We start from the raw sequence: 18,245 nt of genomic DNA, 5'->3' as shown, positions 1-18,245 counted from the left end.
CCATCTGCTTGAAGTGATTTAATTAGATTTGGTGAATTTATGAAGAATACTGAAACAAGACGATAACAAACAATACTGTCATCATAAACTTTGCTATGTCCTTGCAGCAATCTGCTAAGTTTATACTTTTTTAGTGTTATAAATTGATTTTGAATTTTTGTGTTGGCTGTTTGTTACAATGACATTTTTATCTTTTGCTATGATGTATCTTGTTGCCTTCTAGTTTGGAAAAAGTCCTGGATGCTATAACCACAGCTGCAGAAGAAAGGGACATTGTTAGATTTAGCCCAATTGTTGGAGGACTGCAATATAATTTTCTTCAGCTCCAGGTTTGTATTTCTATAATGTTTTTATGTTTCACCCTCTGAAATATTAATGTCACACAAATTTAAAAACATCACTTAATGCTTTACTATTTGCTTCTTTCTCATCTTAAGTTAATGTAGCTGATTTTTTTTTAATTATGAAAAATGACTCTTTTGGCATAACAACCTTGGCTTCTTATATCAAATTAAGGCACTTTACGTGAGTTTCCAGTAACCACTAGGTACCCTTTTAGACTTAAATTAAAAGGTATACCAAATTCAGTAATATATCTTGATTTTGATCTGGGGTGAATAACAGTGCTCTTCAGCATTCAGATTTTGTATGAAAATCCTAAGGGTTTATTCACCCTTTATTGAAACAGCAATTATAGTAACATGCTAAATGTAGGCATTGTAATACACGACTTATCAATTCTTTGCATATACAATAATACTGAAATGTTAGCATTCGGTCTGTTATGTTTTATATCATATGTTATTGAGTTTTTCACATTCATGTCGCAAGACTTTTTTTTTTTTACATTTAGTTTTTGTTGCTAGAACAGTTGCCATGACACTGGAACATAGAAAGACTCCTACTGCATGTCAATAGACCTTGATAGCCGTCACCAGTCTAAATGTTAGATTTTTGATTCAGTTCAGGAAATTTTGAAAAAAAAAAAAAAAGTTTTGTATATTCTGCTAAATGTATGAGTTTATCCTAGATACATTTCTGATCTGGCTGCTCACTGTATTCCAGTGCCACCAGCCATTATCTCGGATCACTGCCTCAGTAGTACAATGTCACCAGACCAGTGCTTGCCAGTCAGTGTCCCTAATCACTACGGCCCAATCATAGTGCCCCTGATCACTGCCACACCAGTCGGTGACCCTGATCACTGCCATACCAGTCATAGTGTCACCATAAGGACTTGTTGACATGTGTGATGCTCTATGAGGGGTGATATGTGTGTGGATTGCTCTATAGAGAGCATTCGACCGACAGTGGGGAGGCCTTGTATCACCTCCTCACCACCAGCTTTTTCCCCTGGAACCTCACACAAGCACCTCCTTTCACTTTAATGGGTTGAGATCGGTGAGCATACAGGGGGTATAATAAAGCAAGGCACCACAGCCATGGCATGTGTACACCCCGGCAGGTGCCTATGCAGCAAAAAGGTGGTGTCGGTTGAGGGGCAGTAAAATCACAGCTCATTTACAAGGCTTTGCCACCCCCCAACCTCATGTGTAAACGAACCAAAATATTGCAGCCGGTTATTATCTCCAATTACTACCTCACCAGTCAGTGTCGCCAGACCAGTATATCAACAATCACTATTCCTGATTGCGACCACACCAGACCAGTGCAGTGCAGCCAGCAAAAGTTTTCTCGGTCACTGCCACACCAGTCTCAATGTCACCAGGCCAATGTATACCAGAAACAGTGTTTTGTCACCGCCACACCAGTCGCAGTGTCACCACGACACCACCTGATTGTCGTCACACTAGTCTCTGTGTCACCAGACTAGCGTAAATCAGCAGCAGTGTTCCTGATTGCTGCTGCCACACTAGTCCCCAGTTTCACCAGGCCAGTGTAAGCCAGAAAACAGCGTTTCTGATTGCCACCACACCAGTGCAGTGTTGTTGCTGACTGAACTAACACTGGTCTGTTTATTGACAACATTTCTGCCTGCTGCCTAGACCAAGCCTGAGCCTGTTTGCTGACCATGTCCCTGTCTGCCACCTGAACTGACCCATCTGCACGTCTGACTGACTACCAGCAAACAGTCCCAGACATCCCCTGTAGACAGTTGCAAGCCTGGAACCACAGGATCTCTTTTGTTGTTCCCATCTTCAGCCTCCTGTACATCCTTGCCAGTGAACATGGTGTTTGTGGAGTAGCCACATACTAGTGGGCTAGCCTTGCTTGGCTTCCAGGAACTGGGAGTGCTATAGGTGACACTATACTAATGAGCAAAGGATGAATCCCATGAAGCTGCTCATCAATGCAAACCCACTGGTATTGGAATGAATTGCAGTCTTAGCCTGTGCTCCCGCCAGGCCACACTTCCCTTGTTGCCTGATCGGCACACATTTTCTTTTACCGGTTCACAGTGACACTACATTAAGCAATATTCCCTAATTACTCATGCAGAGGCGACCAGTACAGTATTTTGGTTTTAAAACAATTGGTTGATTTGTGCGGTACGCATGATCCAATGTCCAGTACGCTTCACTCCGAACAGTGAAACAGTCTAACACCTGGCATCGCCATACTCTGGACGAGTGGAAGAATATGTTTTGGGTTGTAATTCTAAGTATGCCTATGCTGGGTGTTATGCCTTGTACACCCGATCGGAAATTCCAACAAGAAAAGTCTGATGAGCTTTTGGTCAGAAATTCCGACCGTGTGTATGCTCCATCGGACTTTTGCTGTCGGAATTTCCACTAACAAAAGATTGAGAGCAGGTTCTCTATTTTACTGTGGAGGGGACACATATTTGATACATGCAGTATTGTGCAATGCAGTGAAGAAAAAGCAATGAAAGCAGCAGCTTGATTGCACGCCTTTAAACCGCACTGGTATGACCGTGCCTATGTGTTAGTGGCAGCTCTGTTCCTTGAAATCTCAATTTTTCTGCCCCTGTATCCCCCTTGCAACTGTGCTTTTCCAGTGGTGCTGGGGTAAATATAAGCAGCTCCTTTATTAAAAAGTGCAAATGATGACCGTCACACCACTTCCGCTTGTACTTGAGGACAGATGGATAAATGAAATGTCCGCCTTTCCCATACATAGATTGCTTTTCATTGTGAGAACTAATAGTACAGCTTTTAAGAATGGAGCATTGAGGGACAGAATTGGCAAGCACAGTCTGTATTTACAGTACCCGCATATACAGGGGACAAAAAAGTAGGATTTCAAGGAACAGAGCAATAAAAAAAAAAAGTTAGCTATAATTAAAACATTGCTTTTAGTTATGCCCAGCAATGACTGTCTGCTGTTTGTTTTTGTTTGCTATTATTTGTTCGATATCCTCTTTCACTAAAGCAAAAAATAACATTTTCTTTTAACTTGCACGTTTTACAGCCTGCATAACAATACTTGTTTTCAAACATGGATGCATATTTGAATTCATCCCAAGTACAGTGAAATCCAATTATCTATGCCTACTGTTTTGCCTGTGATCCATTTTCATCAGCTTCACACAGAGGCATCCATACTAGAAACCTCAATGGTATTGTTGAAGCTGTTATTAGGTTCCAAGTAATGCAATTTGTTTATCGGTCCGCATGGGTTATCTCACTGTGTGTGTTCCTAAGCAATTTTACTTTTACTATAAAAGTGCAAACACCTACGCAAGTATGTGAGATGTGATACAATGCAATATGAGAAACCATCTTGTTTAAGTGTTTTTCCTACTATAGGACTTAAGATTTACAGTATTTTGTCCTGGATTGTATTAAATAAAATGTGACAGACTTTAAGTTGAACACTGCACTCTGTAATCCCTTAGTAAATATTTCCTCTTTAAAAAAAAAAAAAAAAGAAAAAGTATGGATCGCATGCAACACTAAACAAATCCATTCAGCATCCCCAAGGCCTCTGACTAATCAGTGTAATTCTCTGTTTAATGGTAAATAAATCCAACATAAATTTCAGTAGAATTAGTTTTTAGAAGATTTTTAAGTTCTGTGGCCAATTTAATCAGGCATCTACTGTTTGGGGATCTGGCGCATCAGGTACTACTAGCAGAGGCTAGCGGTAGCTACGTGCAGTGGCTATGAAAAATTTCTACATACCCCTGTTGAAATATCAGGTTTCTGTGATGTAAAAAAATGAGACAGATACAGTAAATCATTTCAGAACTTTTTCCACCTTTAATGTGACCTATAAACTGTACAACACAATTGAAAAACAAACTGAAATCTTTTAGGGGGGGAATAAAAAATAAAAAATAAAAATTATATATATATATATATATATATATATATATATATATATATATATATATATATATATATATATATAATGTGGTTGCATAACTCATTTATTCAGGGAAGCCTATGCCACACCCACCTAACAACCCGAGCCACCCCCAACAAATCATTCTCTGCAGCTATTACCTTTTGTATCACCACCCCCTCCCTTTATTATTATTATTATACAGGATTTATATAACGCCAACAGTTTGCGCAACGCTTTACATCAGGGAAGACAGTACAGTCACAATACAATTCAATACAGGAGGGATCAGAGGGCCCTGCTCGTTAGAGCTTACTATCTAGAAGAATGTAAGCTCTAGCAGCAGGGCCCTCCTGTACCTTATGTATTGAACTGTACTGTAATTGTGTTGGTCCCCCCTATACATTGTAAAGCGCTGCGTAAACTGTTGGCGCTATATAAATCGTGTATAATAATAATATATTAATAAGTGTGCACACCCTTTTGTAACTGGGGGTGTAGCTGTATTCAGAATTAAGCAATCGCATTCAAACTCATGTTAACCACTTAAGCCCCGGACCTTTAGGCAGCTAAAGGCCCAGGCCAGGTTTTGCGATTCGGAACTGCGTCACTTTAACAGACGTGGCTCCCAAACAAAATTGACGTCCTTTTTTTCCCACAAAAATAGCTTTCTTTTGGTGGTATTTGATCACCTCTGCGGTTTTTATTTTTTGCGCTATAAACAAAAATAGAGCGACAGTTTTGAAAAAAATGCTATATTTTTTACTTTTTTTCTATAATAAATATCCCCCAAAAATATATATAACAATTTTTTTCCCTCAGTTTAGGCCGATACGTATTCTTCTACCTATTTTTGGTTAAAAAAAATCTCAATAAGCATTTATCGGTTGGTTTGCGCAAAATTTATAGCGTTTCCAAAATAGGGGATAGTTTTATTGCATTTTTATTAATTTCTTTTTTTTTACTACTAATGGCAGCGATCAGCGTTTTTTTTTTCGTGACTGCGACGTTATGGCGAACACTTCGGACAATTTTGACACATTTTTGGGACCATTGTCATTTTCACAGCAAAACATGCATTTAAATTGCATTGTTTATTGTGAAAATTACAGTTGCAGTTCTGCCGACGTATATTTACATGCGACGGTCGTTAAGTGGTTAAATAGGAGTCGATACACACCTGCAATCATTTAAACTGCCTCTTATTAAGCCAAAATATAGTTCAGCTGTTCTAATAGGTCTTTCCCGACATGTTCTTAGTTGCATCCTACAGAAAAAGCCATGATCCACAGAGAGCTTCCAAAGCATCAGAGTGATCTCATTGGTAAAAAGTATCAGTCAGAAGAAGGGGTACAAAAGAATTTCCAAGGCATTAGATATACCATGGAACACAGTAAAGACAGTCATCATCAAGTGAAAACAATATGTCACAAGCAGTGACATTACCGAGGACTGGACGTCCCTCCAGAGGCTACCAAGAGGCCTACAGCAACATTAAAGGAGCTGCAGGAATATCTGGCTGTGTGGTACATGTGACAACAGTCTCCTGTATTTTTCACGTGTTGGGCTATGGGATAGTGTGGCAAGACAGAATCCTTTTCTTACGAAGAAAAACATCCAAGCCTGGCTACATTTTGCAAAAACACATCTGAAGTCTCCGAAAAGCATGTGGGAAAATGTGTTGTGGTCAGATGAAACCAAAGTTGAACTTTTTGGCCAGTATTTCAAAAGATATGTTTGGCACACAAACAGTACTGTGCATAACCAAAAGAACACTATACCATTTGGGAAGCATGGTGGTGGCAGCAGTATGCTTTAGGGCTGTTTTTCTTCAGCTGGAACAGGGGCCTTAGTCAAGGTAGAGGGAATTATGAACAGTTCCAAACACCAGTCAATATTGGAAGAAAACCTTCAGGCTTCTGCTAGAAAGCTGAACATGAAGAGGAACTTCATCTTTCAGCATGACAACAATCCAAAGCATATATCCAAATCAACAAAGGAATGGCTTCACCAGAAGCAGATTATGTTTTTGGAATGGCCCAAACCCGAATCCCAATTGAAAAATCTGTGGGGTGATCTGAAGAGTGGGCAAATATTGCCAAGTCAAGATGTGCCACGCTGATAGACTCATACCCAAAAAGACAGAGTGCTGTCATAAAATCAAAAGGTGCTTCAACAAAGTATTAGTTTAAGAGTGTGCACATTTATGCAACCATATTTATTTTATTTTTTTTACTTCCCTCCAGCTAAACAATTTCAGTTTATTGTTCAACTGAGTTTATAAGTCAGATTAAAGGTGTAAAAAGTTCTGACATTTTCAGCACATAAACCTGACATTTTTTTTAGGGGTGTGTAGACTTTTTATATCCACTATACATAAAAGTACAGAGCATCTATACAAAATGCTTTAACAACTTGTGGCAGCAATGAAGCAAAGTATTGCAATTGCTGCATGTGTGTACCACCCCTTAGGTCTGCCATCATATACATTGTATTAAATCTAGTTAGTCAGATTGAAAAAAAAGACACATTCTTCTGGTTCAACCAACTGAAAAGAAAAATGTACAGTACAAACATATAAATGACATCCTTATACACAGTCCTATACCCGCAGTTGATCCAATGGAAAAATCAAAATAAAGCATGAGCCAATCTGCCAGTCTGATATTTCCTGGATCAATTACCTCTTTTAAATGTTAGTGTCCAATAATGTTTTGTGCATTTAAGAATTCATCCATCTCATTTTTAAAACAATCAACTGAGCTGTGCAGTCTTGAGGAAGTGTATTCCACAATTACACAGCTCTTCCTGTGCAGAAGCCTTTCCATACATGGACGTTAAGTCTCCTTTCCTTTGGATAAAAAGTATGCCCTCCTTGTCCTTGGTAATGACCTTTCTTTGAATAACACTACATCAAGTATTCTAGATAGACCACCTGTGTATTTGTACATGGTGTTGTGACTAGGGCCTCGACAACTAATCGATTATGAAATTAATCGATTACAATTTTCATAATCGATTAATCGGCCAGTAACATAATGGGGTTGAAAAAACTAAAATTAGCCTTTTATTGTACAAAAAAGCAAATCGCTACTGTAAATATTACTTTCACTGTCCCACAGTAAAAAAATGAACCCCTTACAATAGCGATCATTTGCTCTTTTTGTATTTATTTATTTATTTATTTATTTTTTTTATTTTTTTTCCGCCTCAGAGAACTATCAGGATACTCAATCACTTTTGCGTTCAATTTGCAGTCTCCTTTGTTCGCATCATGGTTGGAAATTTCTTTCTTTTTTTTTTTTTTTTTCCTTTTCATATTCTTTATTTGTTATTGCAAAAGTGCTTTTTTTTTTTTTTTTTTTTGAATATATGTCAATAAATATACAAAAGGAGATAAAGGAAAAAAATTCTTAAATACGTGAATAGATACCTTAGTGTCCCCTAGCCGAACAAACCCTCATCCCACCCTCAAGCCACCCCCAACCCTTGATCCCGCCCTCCCACCCTCCCCTATCTCCGGAATTCTGTCTCCTATTGAATCACTCTTTGCCCGTTGACCTTCCTACACTATATCATCCTATCTATATACCTTGGTGCAAGTTTAAAATTAGCCCAATCCTGCCATTTCCGTTTAAATCCACCTTCTCCTTCCTCTCCCATGTACCTGAGCTGTTCAGCATAATATATATCGTTAATTCTGCAAAACCAGCTCTTTACTGTCGGGCTCATAGGGTCCTTCCATTGTTTGGGGATCAGACTCTTTGCTGCATCTAGTACGTGTGGAAGTAAGGTTCTCATATACTGTTTAGTTGACATTTCTGTCCCATGAAACAAGCAGACCCATGGATCAGGAGGTATTTTAATTCCGGTTATCTCCTCAATTATTAATAATACATCCTTCCAGTATGTTTTAATTTTTGGGCAGGTCCACCATATATGTGACATAGTGCCCACTTCAAGACAGCCCCTCCAACAGTATTTGGAGGTGTCGTCTTGGTAACGGTGTGCTATGGCCGGGGTTATATACCATCGTGCTAAACATTTAAAGTTCATTTCGATCAATGCACAATTAAATGAAGTTGAATGCGTCTTTTTTAATATTTTCCTGACCACTGTCTCTGTTTTTCCCGTTCCCAATTCCTCTTCCCATTTATTAATATAAGGAGGGAAACCGGGGTCTTTCAATCCCATTAATATTTTATAAATTGCGGAGATCGCGCCCCTTCCCTTTGGTGCTAAACACATACGCTCCAAAGGGAGCAAGTATCTATCTGACCTCAGGGGGGAGGGGAAGGAATCTACAAAATGCGTCAGCTGAAGGTATCGCCACCTGTTCAACTCAAACAATTCTTTTTTTTTACTTAGTTCCTGATAGGTAAGAATTTTGCCGTCTTTTAATATGTCTTTTAATTGAGCATCTGATTTTTTAATCCAGTTACCAAACAGGTCCATTTTCCCTGGTGCAAAGAAATTTGTGTCAAATAGACGGATTAATGGGGAGTTATAACCCCATCTATGTTTTTTATGTGCCCTATCCCAAATAGACATGGATGCCAGTGTGATTTTGTGCATGTGCGGATTTATTTGTCTAAAATGTGGCGGTATCCAAATCTCTTTTCCTAACCGTGAGTTATTTGAACAGCTTTCTAATCTCACCCATCTTTTCTCTCTTTTATCTCTGACCCAATCAACCACCCGTGCCATGTGAATAGCCATATAATATGTATAAATATCAGGTACCCCCAAACCACCATGTTCCTTATCTCTAATTAACACCTCCATACTAATGCGCATTTTTTTGTTCCGCCATATAAACCTATTTAATAACTGTTTTAGTATTTTGAAGTAAGCACCCGGTAGTGCGATTGGTAACATTTGAATTATATATAATATCTTAGGGAGGGTAAACATCTTAAAACAGTTTATTCTCCCTAGTAGGGATCTTTGTCTCAATGCAATTCTCTTTAAATCTTTTTTAATATCATTTAATAGTGGTATACAATTCTGTAGATAGATTAGGTCAGGGGAAGATGTGATATTAACTCCCAAATATTTTATCTCGGTATCTTTCCAAATAAATGGAAACTCTTGCTTATATCTCCGTACGTCCTGTGCTTTCACATTTATATTGAGGATTTCTGATTTTAGAGGATTGATTTTAAAATTAGATACATCTCCATACAATTTGAGGGTTTTTAATAGATTCGGGAGTGTTATAGTTGGATTCGTTATGTATAATAAAATATCGTCGGCGAACGCTGCGAGTTTATGTTCCCCATCATTTGTTTGAATCCCCCTGATATCGGGGTTATTTCTAATCCCGGCCAGCAATGGTTCCAGGGTTAAAATAAATAAAAGGGGCACCCCTGTCTAGTCCCATTGAACATTTCAAATGTCCCTGACAATGTCCCGTTTACCTTAACTCTTGCCGTTGGGTGTTTATACAAAGCGCTTATCCACCCCATCATTTTTGGACCGATCCCGATAAACTCCAATGTGTTCAATAGAAATCCCCAGTCTACCCTGTCGAAAGCCTTTTCGGCGTCTATCGACAGGAGTAGACCTGGGGATTTACTATCTTTTATTATCTGTGTCAACAGAAGTGTTCTGATGCTATTGTCCCTGCCTTCCCTCCCGGGGACAAAGCCTACTTGGTCAGTATGTACTAAATCTTTCATGATTGTTTTCATTCTCCCTGCTAAGATTTTGGCGAACAGTTTTACATCTGCATTTAATAGCGAGATGGGTCTAAAACTAGAACATAAGGAGGGATCTTTACCTATCTTAGGGATTACTGTAATTGCAGCCTCTAATGCCTCTTGACGAATATCCCAATTTAAACCAATACCGTTTATATAAGAACACATCCTGGGGATCAGAATGTCACTGAACTTTTGGTAATATGCAATTGTTAACCCATCGGGGCCTGGACTTTTCCCCTTTGGTGACTCCTTTAAATTATTGCGAATTTCCAATTTCGTTAAAGGTTCTTCTAAAAAACTAATTTTGTCGTCTGATATTTTATTTAAACATGTGTTACTTAAATTTTTTTTTATATTAACGCTTCTCCTTTTGGTTTTTTCGGGGGTGTCCCCTTGCGATATAGAATACAGCTTCCCATAGTATTCTTGAAATACTCTTGCAATTTCTGATGATGTATGTACTTTGCTCCCTTTGCCTGTTTGAATACTTTCTATAAAATTACCCTTAAATTTGTTTTGAAACCCTTTTGCTAGGTATTTACCCGACAAGTCACCCCATTGATAATTCTCTTTCTTACGTCTGTAAGATGCCGCTCTATTTTCATATTCAATAAGATCTCTTAATTCCTCTCTTTTTAAGATAACGGTACGCTCCGCTTCATGCTCTCCTGTTAGTTTATGGGTCTGTTCAAGGTCCAAGATGGTTTTATATAACTCATCATATTTCTTCTTAGTTTCTTTTTTTTTTACTGATCCTATTGCGATCAGTATGCCCCTGATATAGGCCTTGTGAGCCTCCCAAACTATTGATTCCGACACGTGTTCGGAGCAATTTGTCTTGAAATACCATTCTAATTCCTGTTTTATCCTTTTTACAGCCTCTTCATCCTGTATTAAATCCTCATTAAGTCTCCATTTGGTGTTACTTTTGGGAGCTCCCTCAATTTTTAAATTAATTGAAACTGGCGCATGATCCGACAGGGTAGTTATCCCAATTCCCGAACTTGTCACTACGTCCAATGAGCTATGATCCACTAAAAAAAAGTCGATCCTAGAGTACGTCCCGTGTACAGCGGAGTAGAATGAGTAATCACGTATTTTCGGATGCTGTATTCTCCAAACATCTATCAATTGGAGTTGATGTAATTTTTTTTTAAGTCATTTTCTTTGTGCATCTCCAGTCCGCTGTGCACGGGACGTACAATCGAGATCCAGATCCAGACAGAGGTTCATATCACCCGCCACAACTACCCTGCCTGTCCTGAAGTCCATAAACATCTCAATGACCCCCTTAAGAAATCTCATGGAGTTCTTATTTGGACAATAAATATTTGCAATAGAATAATCCACTTCATTTATTTTTCCTCTAAGTAGAAGATACCGCCCCTCGGGATCTGCTTTTCTCTCTACCAGAACAAATCTAACTTCCTTGGCAAACCCTATGGCAACCCCCTTTGCCAATTTAGTCGGTGAGTCTCCGTAGTACCATAATGGGTATTCCGGTGAGCTTATTTTAAGATTTGACTCCTGCGAGATATGTGTCTCTTGTATGAGTACTATATCTGCTTTAAGATGTCTAATTTCTCTTAAAATATTACCCCTTTTTAGCGGGGAATTTAATCCCCTTACATTATATGAGAGTATTTTTAAGGTTCCCATAATATCTACCAGATAGTCGCTTGCCCCCCGACCACTCCCGTTACATTGTTATTATTATATTCGGTCGCAATAAATTGAGTCATAAAACTCGACATCTTGCATAGGCAGAATTTCCAATATGCATCAAGGCAAAACCACGACAGGCAGCTTATTTCTGAAACTGATAACCGGAGAAACTCCCCCCCAAACCCTCTCCCACACCCCCCCACCTCCCCCCATTTACTCTGTACTATGACCCCTCCCATCACCCAAACCCTCCCCCCCTCCCTCCCTTCCCCCACCAGTAGGGGCATTACGGCCTTAAATAGGCACCTGGATCCGTGGCCAACCTACTCCACCCGGCCCACGGTTCTCGCCCCAGAGGTTGAGCTCTGCGAGTGTGACTACGTCCCGAACCGCCACCGCCCTCCCCCCCATCCGAAGGATGGGGGTGGGTGAGTAGCCCCAGGACCCCAGAACTCCCCGGGCTCCCACCAGCCGGTCCCCCCCCGCCTCCCCCCCCCCCACCCCCCAGCCCCCCGCATCATCATCTCCGTTTTTGTTATTTGTCTTGTGTGGATTTTTTCTTAATTATTTTCCTCTTTTATTTCCTGGGATAAGGCTCCATGTCTGATGGCCCGGTATAGGTGATATCTTCTCTTGAGGTTCATTCCAACCAGGTATCTCTATCAATGGGATGTCCAGTCTCTTGCAGAACTTAGTCATCTCTTCGGGGAACCTTAAGGTCGCGGATCTACCCTCCTTCTTCCCGATTAAACACGCTGGATAACCCCAAGAATATTGGATACCATGTATTTTTAAATGTTCAAGTAGCGGTTTTAATAATCTCCTTCTAGAAAGGGTCTCGGTGGCAAGGTCCGGAAAAATCTGTAATTCAGTCTCATTAAATGTTACCGGCCTAATGGTTTTAAGACGCTGCCAAATCTGTTCTTTATCTTGAAAATTGTGAAATCTTGCGATCACGTCTCTGGGTATTCCCGCTGCCAATTCCGCCGGTTTTCTAATCCGATGAATTCTTTCGAATTTGATTTTTTCCGTTTCTATTTTACCCAAAATGTGGCCGAATAGTTTATCGAGTTTTACTTGGAGGTCTTCTCCTTCCAGGTCAGGTAAACCACGGATCCTCAAGTTTTTCCTTCGGTTCCGATTTTCTTGATCTTCCATTCGGTACCTCAAGTTCCTTTGTTCTATTTGTAATTCCTTCATTTGCATTTCTAACACCTCAGCAGCTTGACTATCCAGTTTTTCTTCAGTTTCTTCCACTCTTCTCAGTAAATGACTCATGTCTTCGTGTACAATCGTTATCTCATTTTTTAACGAGACCTCCATTCGTGAGATTGATAATTCTAGTCGCGAAAACATCTCTAATAGCTCTGTTTTTGATGGAGGTAAATCTTTATGGGTGGCACCATGTGGTTCCGCAACATCCACCTCAGACTCTCTGGTTGTCACTGTTTCAGAGTACCTTCTCCGTCCATTTTTTTGTTGGCCCATTGATAGTCTGCTTTTGGCCCCAGATGTTTCACTAGGGCAGTCTTTGGAAGTGTCTTGTGTCATGTATTTTTTTATAGTTCCAGGGCTGGCACTTATTTTGGGGGCGTTGGCCACAGCACCCCTATCTGGGCGGCCTCTCATTTCTTATATTCTGTTAGTCACACAGAAATAAAAAAATGATCGAGAGACCCCCCAAATACTCTTGACACGGCCGATTTGATCGACTATGGGGGCTTTCAATTCAGAATGGTTGTGCCACTATTGACCCCTCAGGCAGCTCAACAGATAAAAAGCGGATAAGTAGTGGGGCTGTTATTTCCCCTCAGTTGGTGTGCCTCTGAAGATAAGAAGGTGTCCTCTGATATCCTTATTTGGCGCCATTCACATTTATACAGCGATCATCGCTATAAAAATGCACTAATTACTGTATAAATGTGACTGGCAGTGAAGGGGTTAACACTAGGGGGTGAGGAAGGGGTTAAATGTGTAGCCTGGGTGTGTTCTAACTGTGTGGGGGGAGGGGGGTGACTGGGGGAGGTGACCGATGCTGTGTCTCTATGTACAAGAGACACAGATCGGTCTCCTCTCCTCTGACAGCACGTGGAGCTCTGTGTTTACACACAGAGCTCCACGTCCCTGCTGTCTTACCGACGATCTCGCGTATCCGGCAAACATCACGGCCGCCAGGTACACGCATCGGCTTCCCAGCTATGCGCCGGGACAGTGTTTACCCACTGCGCGCCCGGGTAATGCTATTAAATGACGTCCAAAGACGTCCTGTTGGCACTTGAGAGCCGCTATGTTGACGTCTTTTGTCAATAGCGCGGGTCTCAAGTGGTTAATAAGCATTCCCAGTATTGATATTGATTTTTTATTATTCTTTTTATCCTTTATTATTCTGTACGTTTTTTGGCTCTGCGTAACTTCTGCATACTTTCAGCGATTGAGACCATTCAACTTTTAAAATGTTCGTCTCGTTCAGCTAACGATGGGACTTCTTCACGTTTTTTTGTACTATTTATTCTTTTTAAAATATTAAGCTTTTAGACACTTTTTTTTAACATTGAAGTCAATGAGAACAACCTTTTTACTGCTTAAAATCTCACGTGCTGCCAAAAGTTTCAGCTCCTTCATACTTTCACTTACAGACACCAAACAATAGTTTTTGTGAAAAAGCAATTTATGTTTAGTGATTTTTTTCAGAAAATTTTATCGATTATAATGTGTTTCTATGGGAGTGATTTAGAGTGGACGATGACATCACTAGAGTGGAGAGCTGTAAAATAAATTAAAATTATCTTTATATAGGGGGAACAAATTGCTCTCACGCCCACAAGATCTACTTTTCATACACAATTTATATATCAAAACATAGGTATTTTTGTCTGGTTTCATGCAATGTGGTCAGTTTTGTGATAGGCATTGTACTTTTAGTTCCTGGAGCTTCTAAAGGTCAAGAGTCCCAAAATTCCTCCCATTGACCGTCATGTTAAAAAGTCTAAAAAATGTTCCTGCAAAACGCACAAAGACGCTCTTTTCTAAATCGCTGACATGGCCACATTTTTAAGTTTATCAACATAAATTTCATATCGATGCGTTCACAAGGGCCGTGTCTTTCAAACGGTGAAGTTGCTGTATCGATCGCATGTACGGTTGTGGATTTATTAAGGTTTGTTTGAAGGCTTATTTCACTTATTCGATGTGTGGATTAAAAGCGTTTGTAATGGTATTTCTTTCCCTAAATAGCTTTCTTTACCTCGATGCAATATTCCTCCTCACTGACCTTGGGGGGGGGGGAGGGGGAGTTGTGTGTCCTAAAGATCGTGTAGTGGTTATGGTGAATGGCTTTGGTGCGGTCTCAGCAATTCAGCTATTCAGCATTCCCACACATTTTCCTCAGGAAATGCATTTTCTAGTTGTCATTTATTATTTGATTGCGCTGATTGATCTTTACACAGTTTTACCTACTTTAACCTGTTACGGACCGCCCACCATCATTATATGGAATGGGCCTTTCCCACATTGTGTTGCAGTGTGCACCAGCCCTCAGACATATTCAATAGAAACACTAAGACAGCGTGATAACCCCAAAAATTACCCACATGTTTTGCTTATGATGAAACATGCTAGCATTGCAGTAATTAAAACATGAAACTTGGTAATGGTATATTAGATTAATGTATATGTCTTACACAGAGGAGGGGGCGATGGGCTTAAACAGTTTGAGGATATTGATGAGGTTCATGTACAGGAAAAGGAAGGTGACATGGCAATATACTGGTCACATTCCGAGACAGGCTGGAGATCAGATGTACTTAAGGGGAAAAGGGCTAGTAAAATAAAAAGATCAATAAATCTCCTTACCAATTTGCTGTGGATCAATTTTTCATAAAATTTCATTAATAAATTACTACTTCCTTTCCTCTCTCCGTTGTAAGAGGAAAGGAGCTATTTCCACTATAATAGCAGTGTGTTTACATTTCTAATCACTATGATTGATCATCACAGCAATCGGAACTGCTTGGATCAACATGATACACTGTGCCTGTGGTCTAAGCCATCTAGTAATGGCTCAGTTCACAGCCATTAACAAGGGTAACGACTGCCCATGTGTGTTTTCTCCAAAGCCGTTTATAAACGACACTGGAGAAATAGCCATCCACCACTTAGCCATTCAAAGTGGTACCTCAATAGAAAACCTTTAATATATGATTTTATTTGTACTATTTTTTTTCTGTCACATGTAGCTGTTTTAGAACATGATTGTGATTTATTAATTCCTTAACGGAGAAGTACAGCCAAAGCTCATTTAGGGCTGATGTCACAGAGCTGGTCCAGGCTGGGAAAATATCACAACCATATGGTCGGAATCCACCCAAGAGCCTGCACCGAAAACCTGGCTCAGCCTCCCAGCAAGCCACTGAGAGCCTGAGCCAGCCGCTCTCGCCCCCTCCGCAGCCCAGTGCTATAATAAGCATTGGGTGGGAGGGGGGGCAGAGCAGACGGCAGTGACTGACAGTCACAGCTCTCTGCTCAGAGCAGTGTGGAGAACTGAGCGATCAGCAGTGTCTAATCGCTCAGTTCTCAGATTTAGAGCCGGCATGGGACAGCATCGGATCAATGCTGCATTCACCTACAGTAGGTAAGTATGATTTAAAAAAACACAATCCCATACTGCTCTTTAACCACTTCCATACCAGGCACGTACGCACCTTCCTGCCCAAGCCAATATTCAGATTTCAGCGCTGTCGCAATTTGAATGACAATTGCGCGGTCATGCAACACTGTACCCAAAATTTTTTTTTATCATTTTGTTCCCACAAATAGACCTTTCTTTTGGTGGTATTTGATCACACCTGCAATTTTTTTATTTTTTGCACAACGAATAAATAAAGACCAAAAATGTTGAAAAAAATATGTTTTTTTTTTCCTTTTAAATTATTTTTTAATTTAAATGCATTTCCTTCTTCAATGACTGCCACTGATATGGCTGCACTGACTGGCACTGATAAGACGGCACCAATGAGGTGGCACTGATAGGCGGCACTGAAGGGCACTGATAGGCGGCACTAGTATGCAGCACTGATGGGCATCATGGGTGGCACTCATGGGCGGCACTGATGGGCACTCATGGGCGGCACTTATGGGCGGCACTTATGGGTGGGCACGGATGGGCACTGATGGGTGGGCACTGATAAGTAGCACTGAGGGACACTGAGTGTCACTGATTACTGGTGTGTGGCATTGCTGGGCATCACTGTTTTAACTACTGTACTGTTGTGCCAGTCAGTGCCCATTTGTGGGCACAGATTGGCATATTTTTGGAACATGTGGATGGCCATGGGGTATGTACCTTGCCATCCACATGTTGAAGGCTTCCCTGGTGGTCCTGGCGGCTTTCCTGGTGGTCCAGTGTGGGCATCCAAGGGGGGGCTGTGCTAATGAATAATCAGCCCGAACCCCCCCTGTCAGGAGAGCCACCGATCGGCTCTCTACTCACGTCTGTCAGATCAACGGCTCTTCATGTTTACATCGTGATCAGCCGTGATTGGACACGGCTGATCACGTGGTAAAGAGCCTTCGTCGGAGGCTCTTTTCCGAGATCGGTGTGTCAGACTGACCCACCGCACCACCGATCGCCGCGATGCGCGCCCCCACGGGCGTGCGACGGCTGTTATCCTGCAGGACGTCAATAGACGTCCAGTCAGGATAACAGAACTACTTCCTGGACATCAATATACTATTGACCGGGCGGGAAGTGGTTAATCTGTAAGACTAAATACCAATTTATGTTCTGTCTATCCTCATTGAAGAAAGTTTCTCTTTACTTCCTGAGTCTCATTTACTGAGACAGGAAGTAAAATGGGTAAAACAACCATTTAAATGTGTACATATAGAACATACAGTATATTGCCCCAAAACTGATGAAGACATTTTTTTTTTTTTACATTTTTTTTTTTAGATATTTATTATAACAAAAAGTAAAAAAATAAAATGTGTTTTATTTTAAAATGGTCAGTCTTTATAGCGCAAAAAATAAAAACTGCAGAAGTGATCAAATACCACCAAAATAATGCTCTAGTTGTGGTGGGAAAAAAAAGGACATACAAGGTCGCCCGACCACGCAGTTGTCGGTTAAAGCGACGCAGTGCCGTATCACAATAAATGGTCTGGTAATTAAGGGGGTAAATCCTTCCAGGCTGAAGTGGTTAACCCCTTCCCAGCCAGTCTAATTAGTGCAATTTCAGTGTACAGTATTATCACGTTTTACTGTATTAGTGTCACTAGTTATTAGAGTTGCAGGATTAATTGTTAAAATATCTCACTTAGACCCCCCACACGATCTTAATTCAGCATTTCCACGATTCATGTAAAAAGTGCAGAGGTGTTCCCCTGCTCACAGCTGTCAAACAATTTTTTTTTTTTTTTTTTTTTTATCAACAACATTGTTCAGAGCTGAACGAGACAGATGAAAAAAACGGAAAGATAGTTTATTTTTATTTACAGATCAAAGGGATGAACTTTGGTCTGCAAATCAAGTCAGTATAAAGCAACCTTGTCAATTAAAGTGTTCCTCTGTTTAACCCCTTTTTTGACCCTTAGTTGACTAACCAGCCT

At 40.4% G+C, this 18,245-nt stretch overlaps 1 protein-coding gene across 4 annotated transcripts in view; it reads left to right on the top strand.

Moving 5' to 3' along the window:
• Window positions 1-18,245, top strand: part of DIAPH3 (diaphanous related formin 3) — an 844,467-nt gene that overhangs the window by 292,602 nt on the left and 533,620 nt on the right. For all 4 annotated transcript variants that reach the window (XM_040341346.1, XM_040341345.1, XM_040341344.1 and 1 more), the window contains one exon: window positions 224-329. In XM_040341346.1, coding sequence (XP_040197280.1) covers window positions 224-329 — 106 coding nt within the window. The remainder of the gene's footprint in view (window positions 1-223; window positions 330-18,245) is intronic.

This window comes from Rana temporaria, chromosome 2, assembly GCF_905171775.1.
Source record: "Rana temporaria chromosome 2, aRanTem1.1, whole genome shotgun sequence".
NCBI lineage: Eukaryota > Metazoa > Chordata > Amphibia > Anura > Ranidae > Rana > Rana temporaria.
This window is presented reverse-complemented; position numbering and strand designations above follow the sequence as displayed.